The following is a 12,259-nucleotide window of genomic DNA, read 5'->3' as shown; positions in this document are numbered from 1 at the left end:
GTGCCTCAAACTTCCAGGCAGCCATAACACTGCTGGGAATGAGACACATACACCCACTGGCATCAACCATTCTATGGTGCTGCATTCATCTGTGATCGAGTCAGATACACGAGAGACTTTACAGTGTTGGCAAAGTAAAAGCCATAATTATTACAGTAAAACCTGCAAAAGCTGAAGCCTGTGTAAGGTGGAAACCAGTCAGAGAAGGAAAACGCAAATATTTTCCACTAAGAGGAATGGTAGAAAAGTGGTAAGACTGCACCTTGTCAAAGGTGGGAAAACTTGCGAGACCTGGAAAAACAAGGCAGTCCTAAATTCTGGCTTTCATAGGTTTCACTGTATTTATAGAAAACAATCAGTAAACAATAACAGCAGATTTTCAAAGGGGAAATACTTACCCTTCCTCTTATTACCCATGTCCATTCTTACGTAGCTGGGCAGGTACACCCGTGGTTCAGATTAGATGCTGTGTTCATATCACTGCTGCCTCTGGCTACCACCACACTCCCGAAGGCTTCTGCTCTGCCCTTGGACCTCACTGGGCCTTGCCTTGCTGGTGGAAAGACCCCTGCACAGGATCTCCCGAGCCTCTGCCGCTGGGCCCTTCTAAACCTCTGCCGCCAGCTCCTGCCCCACTACTTAGGCCTGTGAGGCTTACCTGGGCCCCCGCTGCCCAGTGGGGAAGAAGGCGTACAATCTCTGCACGGGGTACACTCAGGCCTCTCTTGACCTGCACAAGCAAATATTAACGGCTCTTTTAGCTCTGCTAGCAAACTTCCTGTCCATAGGCATCTGGCTCCACGCTGCTGTTGGAAGACCCCTGCACAGGATCCTCTGAGGCATTCCCTGGACAAGGCACATGCAGGCCTCTGCCCTGCATGGGCAAGTGTTACAGCTCCCTTCACTCAGCTGGCAAGCCTCCTGCCAAAGGTGCTCAGCTCTTGCTCCTTGGGCTGGCAAGCCCACTGCTACTGTCTTTTGCCATCTTGTACCATCTTCAGCGTTACAACTGGTTCTTCTGGGTCTGGGAGGTTCTCAGCGTAGGGTCCTTGGGTCCTTGGTCCAAAGGACATGTTCTGCCCCAATCTTTATGGTAGTGAGTGCCCCTTAACCTTTGCGGGATTAATCCTTATATAAGTAAATTCTTTGTCAATTTCAAGGCATGGCCCTCTTGGCAGGACCATAAATTGACCAGTCCCCTAGGTAGAGCATAAATCATTCATTTTGCATAGTCGCAGCCAGTCATTTTGTGGGAGATACAAGACATGACAAGAAAGGCCATGTAAAAGCATTCATTGCACCACAGACTGCATTGACAAAAGCATGCCACGCATAGTGTGCAAAAGTTGTTCTCTTCTGCCCCTGATCATATAGCATGAAAACAAATGGATTAGGTTACGGTAGACATGTTATTTTCTGGTCTTTTATGGCCACCTGAATTTGCTCCCTGGTCATATTCATTCAGTAATCTTGCTTTGTTAAGACACTTCAGGAAGAAAGGAAATAATAAAGACACAATTTCCTTATGAATCATAAATTTATTTCAGATAGTGTGCTAGCTATTACCTATCACTTATATGGCTCCCTCAGTGGCACAGTGGTTAAAGCACTTACCTGCTAACGGAAAGGTTGGAAGTTCAAATCCACCAGCTGCTCCTCGGGAGAAAGGTGTGGCAGTCTGCTTCCATAAAGATTTACAGCCTTGGAAGCCCTATGGGGGCAGTTCTCTTACCTACAGCGTCTCTAAGAGTCAAAATTGACTCTACAGTAGTGGGTTTGGTTTATATGGGTCCCATTCAATTGAAGTTACTCTTAAATTGGATGTCTCATTGTTTTAGACTACTTTGCAGAGTGCTTATACTATACCACTGCAATAATCTCCACTGGATTCCTTCCTAGAAGCAGTTATTTCTGCTTCTAGGCTAACTTGCACATTATAGTCAGAGTAATATTCCTGATGTGTAAGTCTGTTTTACTTTCCTCCCCCTAAATTTCCTGAATGAAGTCAAGCTCTTTGTTTTGACATCCAGGGCTCTTTGGCAGTTGACTCCAAACCACTCTTCCAGTAGTTTGCTGAGTGAAACTAGGCTACTGGTTATATAAGAAATATAATCAATAATTTTATGCTTTGATGCTTTTGCTCATTCTTTTCCTTTTGCTTGGAATTCTGGTCAGTTCTGTTCTTCCTGTGGAGCCCAATTCATACTCTCTTCTGTAAATGGGTCTTCCCTTTCACTCCTCTTCTATATTTGCATTATCCTTTTTTCGCAGCTGTAATGTAACTTAATAAGTATCTGCCCTTGAGAGCAGGAACCTTCTTGTTTATTGAGTCTTTGTGGAAAACAGTTCTCAACTCCTAGTAGACACTTACTGTTTGTTTCACTTTAATGCTTCATAAGTTTACATAAGACCACTTTGGGAGCCCAGGAGAGGTTAAGGGTCAATCAACGTGTCAGTACTCATTTCCTTATTTTTGTGGTTTGAGTCAGATTTTAAAAAATCAGCAACAACAACATGAAGGGCAGCCTTGAAGAAAACAGTCTGTCATAACAACAACATATATAAGGATGGAATGCATAGAGGGGAGATGGGGGGCATTGCTTTGGTGGTGGGGGAGTGGGGAGTTCATTGCGTGCAAGACTTTTTAGCACTAACCTTATTGCCAAATTCCCTGTCATCCTCAAGAAAGTAAAATATTTAGAGTGATAACTTAGATTCCTAGATTAAGATTTCTTTAAATATGGTGGCCATTGTTTAAATATGAATTTGTCTTTTGGATTATGTAACTTCGAAGAGTTTAAAATTTTTTGAGTAAGATCAATTATTTGACACATATTTTTTCCTGGAGTGAGCCATTCTATAATGATTTTTCTTAATTTTAGGGAAGTACAAAAAATCTTATGATGAACACGTTATACAAGCTTCATGATCGATTGGCACAGCTTGCAGGTAATTGTTTTAACATTCATAGTCTCAAAATCTTTTGAAAAATTAATTTGCATATGTAGCATGCCATGACAGAAGAAATAGTTCTTTCTAAGTCCAGTGCTATATTTGTGGATTATTTTCTCTTTAGAAAATAATGTGTATGGAGTGTTTTGTTTTTTTTTTTAATTTTTATAGATATATTTAATCAAGGCCTCTTCCTTTCTGCCATATATATTATGTGTAATTTGTACACACGTACATGCACACTGTGTTATATAATTTTAAAGTCAATCAAATTTCTTTATTGCATTAATAGTAACAAAAAATTCTGAAAGCTTAAATACCAGTTGAGTTGGGTAGGCAACGAATTAACTAAAATCCTGGATAAATAAAAGTGCAGGTTCTCTTTTGTTGGTTGCATAGGTATCATTCCCTTGGATAAATTAATATGTTCTCCTAGAATTTGTTTTTTCTGATTTATTGCATTTTCCTTATATTCCAGTCTTAGTAAGTCTTTAAGAGGTCTTAGATATCAGCATATCTGCAGTAAGAATAATTTATTGTAGCTGAATTGACATCAAGTGTAGCATATATAAGTTTCAGTAGATGCAAATTTATTACCTTCTAACTTTTTTTAGTTATTGTTCATATCTAGCTTGAAAGAAAAGGCTTTGGGTTCTTTTCTTATAATCAGTTATAAGAAATGAAAAATGTAGTTTTTCAAATTGTTATGCACAGCAGATCCCTTTGTAGAAAGCAGATTATAGGTAGGAGCCTAGTAGGTAAAAGCAGAACTTCTCCGATTGAATGGGAGCATTCAGTTCTCTGTTCTCTCACCAATCTTTGTTCTTTTGAAGGGGGAGCCCTTAATTCTACCCAATATTTTGGTTTATAATTCTGTGTATAGAAACGCAATCATAGATAGAAGTCAGAAAGAAGCTTCAACCTAGTTGCCCTGTTGATCTGTGTTATGACAATTTTTAAGTCATACACACCCCTTGCTAAAGGTAACTTAGTTACACTGAAAATGCATGTATTTTAATTCAATAATAAATAATAATTATTATTATTTATAATTAATTTATAATTATTTAAATAATAAATTCAAACTTATTTGAACCCTTGAGTCACTAGCTCTGGGAAGAGATAGATGTGTAAGTTAGCACAATGAATTTGCTGAACTTTCCCCCTTCAGAAATAATACCTAATACCAATCTGTGGAGGGCCTCCAGTGTGGACTGGTATCAGTATGACATGGTTCCTACCCTGGCTTACAATCTAGTTGAGAATGTAAGAGGATGATATGTGCCTATGTAGACTGAAATACATTTAAAGGTGTGGCTTATGTGAAAGTAGTTTATATCACTTATGGAAATTTTTTAATCAAAAATTAATATTGTTGATATTCTTTACTGATTTAATATATCTATATAATTTGTGAAATATTTTAAATTAATCATATTTGTTTTATTCTTTTTACATAATACTGATTCAAAACTAATTAATATGTTAATCTTTGCAGGAGATCATGAATGTGGCAGTTCTAGCCAGAGAATGCTTTCTGTCCAAGAGGCAGCTGCATATTTAAACGTAAGCTGTAAAATTAGAATTTTAATAGTTATATTCTTAAAGTTTATATAAATCATTACTACTTATATTAAAAGTATTGTATATTTAATTACTTTAATTGTATTGTTAAAACCTTGGGCCCACTATTTGGTATCAGTGTAAGCAGATAGAGAAAGCAGAATTGCTTGACATTTTTTGTTTTAGTTTGTTTTAGAACATTCTCTAAGAGAATGTATATTAATATGGAAAGGGTACAAGCAACATTGGTAAGAGTACCAATTGAGATAGGTGAGCAGCATGTAAGAAAGCAAGTAAGCATTTAACTTTTGTCATTTATTTCAATAATTTTATCTCAGGGTACTGAGAGAATGTGCTGATAAATTTGCTAAACTACTGTAATATTTGGGAAATTTGATGACAGGAAAGGTACGGAAGGTTAGAGATGGACAAGTGTTATTCTGATTTTAAAGGGGGAAAGTAGATTTTGAAAACCATACTAGAGAGCTTAATGTCAGTCCAGTTGAGATAATTCCATGAAGATGTAATTACTTACAAATGGAAATGAAACTGGCATGGGTTCATTGTCATGTACATGTCATGTCATACAAACTTCATCCCCCCCTTTTTATTTAAATTAGCAATATAGTATATGATTTTTATTTAAATCAGCAAGGTTTTGGTGACAGTCTCATGAATATGCTTTTCAAAATGAGAAATGTGGATTGAGTTTTTAACTTAGTTCATGATTTGTATGTAGATACCCAAAAGATGCTAAGACAAGGTAATATGAAGATTAGATCTGGATTCAGATTCTAGCACTGTACATAGAAGATCTGTGTCTTGGTAGAGTTCCTTAACTTTTCTGAACCTGTTTGTCTTAGGCTGGTTTCTCTAGAGGTGCAAAATCAGTGAAGAGTACACACACACACACACACACACACGTACATACATATATACACATGCACACACACACACACATAAAGAGAAAGCAGGAGAGAGAGAGGTTGATTTATATCAAGGAAATGGCTACAAAGTTCTGGAGGCCGGCAAGGCCGAAATCCGTGGGTCAGACATCAGGCTGGAGGCTTCTCCTGACTCATGTGGCTGGAGGGGTTGACGAACCCAAAATCAGCAGGTCAGACAGCGGGCTGCTGGCTCATGGGATTATAAAAAAAAAAAAAAAAATAGGACCTGGCAAATCCCAAAATCTGCAGGTCACATGGCAGGCTGCTGGCTCATATCCTAAGAACTGGAGAACAGAGAATGACAAGTCGAATGCAGGATCCAGAGAGCAGTTTGCTACAGCATCTATGTATATTGGGTATAGGCCACGCCCCCAAGGAAACCCTCCTTTCAACCGATTAGCTGTTCACATCAGATCACAAAATGGAGGATGATTACATAAAACCTGCCAAACCACTGAAAATCATGGCCTAGCCAAGTTGACACATAACCTTAACCATCCTCCCCTTCCCAACTTGGCATCCGTACATATCTCCTTAAACCATACATAATCTCTAAGTAAAGACAATTATAAAGTTATACTTGCATCTAATATGGTACAACTAGCATGTGTACAACTGAAAACGCACTAGCCCTTTTACATTTTATAATAAGTAATGGAATAAGGGAGGGAAGAAAAAGATATTTGCAGTGTATGTACAGTCATGCACCGCATAATGTCCATTCGGGCAGCGTCCCACTTCATATGAGTCCATGGTCCCATAAGGTTATATAGGGAAATCAGCACTGTGTTTACATTTTTGACCTCACTGCTTGCTGGTTGCCAGCTCTTAAAATGTGCGGGCCTCCTATGCTGAGCAGTGCTGGCAAACAATTGCTTAGCAACATGAAGTGGGCAGTTTGCATGGTTCACGTTTGTTATTCCAATTGCCTGCCTCGTATTGCTAAGCAATTGTTTGTCAGCCCTGCACACACTACTCAGAATGGGAAGCCTGCACACTTCGAGAGCTGGATGCCAGTGAGTGCTGAGGTTGCAGATGCCGTAGCATATAACCTTATGGGACCATGGATGTATATGTGGTCAGAAGTTGCCCAAATGGATGTTATGTGGTACATGACTATGTGGTGTTCACACAACATCGAAGTCACATAAAGTCCTATTTCACAAGCACCTCAGCTTACCGTGGTTCTTTGCCTGGTAGAGTGACCCATACCTTCATTCCTGAAGATCTTGGCCATTAAGTAGCCTTGTCAGAATTGCTTTACTGTAGTTTTCCGTTGACTTTAATCACAGGCATGGGAGTACTAAGAGACGTCCTGTCTTAGTCATCTAGTGCTGCTGTAACAGAAATACCACAAGTGGATGGCTTTAACAAAGAGAAGTTTATTCTCTCACAGTCCAGTAGCCTAGAAGTCCGAATTCATGGCGCCGGTTCCAGGGAAAGGCTTACTCTCTCTGTTGGCTCTGGAGGAAGGTCCTTGTCATCAGTCTTCCCTTGCTCTGGGAGCATCTCAACACAGGAACCTCGGTCCAAAGGACGCACTGTGCCCCTGGCGCTGCTTTCTTGGTGGTATGAGGTCTTCATGTCTCTCTGCTTGCTTCTTTCTTTTATATCTCTAAAGAGATTGGCTTAAGACACTACCTAATCTTGTAGACCTCATCGATATAACTGCTGCTAATCCAACTTATTATATCATAGTTACAGGATTTACAGCACATGGGAAAATCACATAAGAAGATGAAATGGTTGACAATCATACAAGGGAATCATGACTTAGCCAATTTGACAGATATTTTGGGGGGACACAATTCAATCCATGACTTGTCCTAAGGGATCTCCTGTATTCCAGACATACTTCTCTTTACTTCCATTATGTAGTATCAATCTGATTTCCCCTTGGTAATTCGGATCAGCCACGCTAACCAATACAGTAACTCCCTTCTTTGCTTGTTGATCCAGAAGCATAAGGAGCCCAAAATGGCCAGGTGACATTCTTAACTTCCAGTTCAATTGAATCAGTGTTGTGTCTCCTGGTAGGAGCATTTCTCCTTTTGGAACTAAGACCTCTAGACCCACAGAGCATAGGATTGCACAGACAGAAAGCAAATGCGAGTGGGTCACTAGGGTAATAGCGAATGATGCCATTCCCATTTCCACCCCTTGATTCCTGGACCCGTGAATCTTGGCTATGGAAGAAACAGAACCATATATTGGGTGCTGGTTTAGAGCATATACAGTTTCCTGGAGAACATTGCCCCAGCCCAGCAAGTTATTGCCACCTATCTGGTGCTATAATTGTGTCTTTAGAAGTCCATTCCATTGTTCTATCAAGCCCGCTGCTTCAGGATGATGGGCAACATGGTAAGACCAGTGAATTCCATGAGCATGGGCCCATTGCCATGCTTCATTTGCTATGAAGTGAGTTCCTTGATCTGTGGCAGTGCTATGTGGGATACCATGACAGTGGGCAAGACATTCTGTAAGTCCATGGATGGTAGTTTTGGCAGAAGCATTGCATGCAGGAAAGGCAAATCCATATCCAGAGTAAGTATGTATTCCATTAAGAACAAAACACTGCCCTTTCCTTGATGGAAGTGGTGCAGTGCAATCAGCCTGGCACCAGGTTGCTGGCTGATGACCCCAAGGAATGGTGCCATATCGGGGATTCAGTGTTGGTCTCTCCTCCCAGCAGATTGGGCATTCAGCAGTGGTTGTGGCCAAGTTAGCTTTGGTGAGTGGAACTCCGTGCTGTTGAGCCCATACATAACCTCCAGCCTGGTACCGTGGCCACTTTGTTCATGAGCACATTGGGCAATGACAGGAGTGTCTATGGGAAGAAGCTGACTGGTATCCACAGAACGCGTCATCCTATCCACTTGACTATTAAAATCCTCTTCTGAGGTCACTCTTTGGTGAGCATTCACATGAAACAAAATATCTTCACTTGTTTGGCCCACTCAGAGAGGTCTGTCAACATGCCTCCTCCCTGTACCTTCTTGTCACCAATTTTCCAATCATCTTCCTTCCATGTCCTTGACCATCCAGCCAAAGCATTGGCTACAGACCGGGACACCAGTGTCCTTCAGGGAAGTCCTAGAAAGGGGCTGCAGTGCTGCCACTGTCCACTTCTGAGTAGCACCTGCATATTACATAGAACCATCTATAAACTAAGCATGAGTTTTCTCTTCCTCAGTCAACTGATCGTAAGCAACTCTGCATAAGTCCATAGGTGCAGACTGGGAGAAGGAAGGTAATGTGACAGGAGTGGGAACCATGGGCATTTGGGCCACTTCCTCATGTAACTTATTCCTTCTGGCCCTGCTCGAGGCTGATCTTGTATATACCACTTTCATTTAATGATGGAGTGCTGCTGTGCATGTTGCCTTAATAACTCTGTGAGTCAGATAACACCCAGTTCATGATATGTAGCTCAGGCTGCATAGTGACCTGGTGGCTCATGGTTAAACTTTCAGTCTCCTCCAAGGCCTGGTAACAAACTGGAGAGTAGTTATCTACAGTGGTCTGCAGAGCTTTGCTCCAGAATCCTAAGGGTCTGCACTGTGATTCACCAACAGGGGCCTGCCAAAGACTCGAAACAGCATCTCTATCTGTCACTGACACTTCAAAAACCATGGGATCAGCCAGATTATATGGCTCAAGTGACAGAGCAGCTTTAATAGCAGCTTCAAACCTGCTGCAGAGCCTTCTCTTGTTCTGGGCCCCACTCAAAACTAGCAGCATTTCGCGTCACTTGATAAATAGGCTGGAGTAGCACGCTCAAGTAGGGGACATTTTGCCTCCAAAATCGAAAGAGACCCACCAGGCATTGTGCCTCCTATTTAGTTGTAGGAGGGGCCAGATGTAACAACTTTCCCTTCACTTTGGCAGAAATATCTCAATATGTCTCATACCGCTGGACCCCTAGAAATTTCACTGAGGGGAAAGCACCTGAAGTTTTGTTGGGTTAATTTCCCACCCTCTAGCATGCAAATGCCTTACCAATAAGTCTGGAGTGATTGATATTCTTCCTTACTAGGTCCAAATGGAAACCCTGGTGGCATAGTGGTTAAGTGCTATGGCCGCTAACTAAAAGGTTGGCAGTTTGAACCCACCAAGTGCTCCTTGGAAACCCTGTGGGGCAGTTCTACTCTGTCCTATAGGGTTGCTATGAGTCGTACCCGACTCGACGGCAAAGGGTTTGGTTTTTGTTGTTTTAGGTCCAAATAGCACAATGTCATCAATGTAATGGACCAGACTTACGGAAGGGAAAGGCAGTCAAGGTCCCTGTGGACTAAGTTATGACATAGGGCTGGAGAGTTGATATACTGCTGAGGTAGGACACTGGAAGTGTATTGCTGGCCTTGCTAGCTGAAGGCAAGCTACTTTTGATGGTCCTTTGAAACAGGTATGGAGAAAAAGGCATTAGCCAGATCAATAGCTGCAGACCAGGTACCAGGAGATGTATTAATTTGCTCAAGCATTGAGACCACATCTGGAACAGCAGTTGCAATTGAAGTCATCACCTGGTTAAGTTTTCAATGATCCATCTGTTTTTTGCACAGGCCAAATAGGCGTGTTGAATGGGGATATGGTGGGAATCACCATCCTACATCCTTCAAGTCCTCGATGGTGGCAGTAATCTCTGCAGTCCCTCCAGGAATGCGGTATTGCTTTTGGTTTTCTATTCTCCTAGGAAGGGGCAGTTCTAATGGCTTCCACTTGGCTTCCTACATAATAATCCTTAATCCATATGTCAGGGATCTAGTGTGGTGGTTCTGCTGGTTAATGATTATGTCTGTTCCAATTATGTATTCTGGGACTGGGGAAATCACTACAGGATGAGTTTGGGAACCCACTGGACCCATTGTGAGATGGACCTGAGCTAAGATTCCATTAATAACATGACCTCCGTATGCCCCTACTTTGACTGGTGGGCCATGATGACATTTTGGGTCTCCTGGAATTAATGTTCATTCAGAGCCAGTGTCTACTAGTTCTAAGTCAGGCATCAGTAGGTGCAAGAGATTGTTGTTGTTAGGTGCCATTGAGTTGGTTCTGACTCATAGCGACCCTATGTACAACACAATGAAACAGTGCCCAGTAATGTGCCATCCTCACAATTGTTACATTTGAGCCCGTTGTTGCAGCCACTGTGTCAGAACGTCTCATCAAAAGTCTTCCTCTTTTTTGATGACCCTCTGCTTTACCAAGCATGATGTTCTTCTCCAGGGATTGGTCCCTCCTGATGATAGGTCCAAAGCATGTGAGATGAATTGTCACTATCCTTGCTTCCAAGGAGCACTCTAGTTGTATTTCTTCCAAGACAGATTTGTTCATTCTTTTGGCAGTCCATGGTGTATTCAGTATTCTTTGCCAACACCATAATTCAGAGGCATCAATTCTTCAGTCTTCCTTATTCATTGTCCAGCTTTCGCATGCATATGAAACTATTGAAAATATCATGGCACATCTTAGTCCTCGAAGTGACATCTTTGCTTTTTTACACTTTAAAGAGGTCTTTTGTTGCAGATTTGCCCGATGCAATATGTTGTTTGATTTCCTGACTGCTGCTTCCACAGGTGTTGATTGTGGGTCCAAGTAAAATGAAATCCTTGACAACTTCAGTCTTTTCTTTGTTTATTGTGATGTTGCTTATTGGTCCAGTGTGAGGATTTTTGTTTTCTTTATGTTGAGGTGTAATCCATACTGAAGGCCGTAGTCTTTGATCTTCATCAGTAAGTGCTCTAAGTCCTCTTCACTTTCAGCAAGCAAGGTTGTGTCACTGCATATTGCAGGTTGTTAATAAGTCTTTCACCAATCCTGGTACCACATTTTCCTTCATATGGTCCAGCTTCTCAAATTATTTGCTGGAGGTAGGTACAAGAGATTAGTTTTACTACAAATTAGCTACAAAGGAGTTAAAAGCATCCATGCATGGGTGTCGTTTTACATAATAATTAGTGCATACATTAATTGAGTTGGGAACTGCCTGAAGTTAGTTGTTTGGTGGCCCAATTATTTTCTCCTTTGACTTTTTGTTGATACCATGTGTTTTCACTAATGGAAGGCATGCTGATTAAATGACCAGTTCAGAATTTTTGTTATGACTTACGAATTTTTATACCCATTATCTGGGATCACGTATGTCCCAGTGGACACTGAACGCAGTAAATCCTACCAATATGAGTCAATGATAAAATCATTTTCTTTAAAATTTTTTATTTTATTTCTTGAAAATTTGCCAAAAGTGAGGTATAACATGAAGGCACCTGGAAATGAATACATGTACAGTTTATTCTAGTTTCTTTCTTCTTAGCATTTTTTATTATTTTTCATGAAACTTTTCAAAACATGGTAGAATGCGTTCTGCCTTACTGCAAAAGCAGCCCTTACAGCCTAAGTAAATAAAGCCAAGCGATTTTTTATCTCAGGAAAATTACTGCTACAATGCATTCTTCATTACTACAAAAGCAGTACTTACCAGTCCAAATAAATGAAACTAAAGGAATTTGAATCTGAGAAAAATTATCACTACTGCATATTCTTCGTTATAACAAAAGCAGTATTAACAACAACAAAGCGGAAACAACTGCCCTGGAATATTGCAGAATTGATCACAGCGGTGGATTCCACCTGCTACACGTAGAGGCAATGATTGCGCCCTAAGGTTGAATGTGGAGTAAGAATAACTTAGAGTTCGAGCTGCTCGAAAAATACCACTGTAATACATATTCGTTATTGCAAAGGCATTACTTACTGATGAGAATCTAGAAAAGCAGTCCTGAAAGATTGCAGAG

At 40.8% G+C, this 12,259-nt stretch overlaps 1 protein-coding gene across 2 annotated transcripts in view; it reads left to right on the top strand.

Moving 5' to 3' along the window:
• Positions 1 to 12,259, top strand: part of LEMD3 (LEM domain containing 3) — a 91,805-nt gene that overhangs the window by 52,582 nt on the left and 26,964 nt on the right. For both annotated transcript variants that reach the window (XR_010321817.1, XM_003405581.4), the window contains exons 3-4: positions 2,883 to 2,949; positions 4,451 to 4,518. Coding sequence is in view for 1 of the 2 variants with exons in the window: in XM_003405581.4 (XP_003405629.4) it covers positions 2,883 to 2,949; positions 4,451 to 4,518 (135 nt within the window). In the remaining variant the exon portion in view is untranslated. The remainder of the gene's footprint in view (positions 1 to 2,882; positions 2,950 to 4,450; positions 4,519 to 12,259) is intronic.

Source organism: Loxodonta africana, chromosome 4 (genome assembly GCF_030014295.1).
Source record: "Loxodonta africana isolate mLoxAfr1 chromosome 4, mLoxAfr1.hap2, whole genome shotgun sequence".
In the NCBI taxonomy this organism is placed as follows: Eukaryota; Metazoa; Chordata; class Mammalia; order Proboscidea; family Elephantidae; genus Loxodonta; species Loxodonta africana.
Note: the sequence above shows the minus strand (reverse complement) of the source record. Positions and strands in the feature narration are given on the sequence as shown.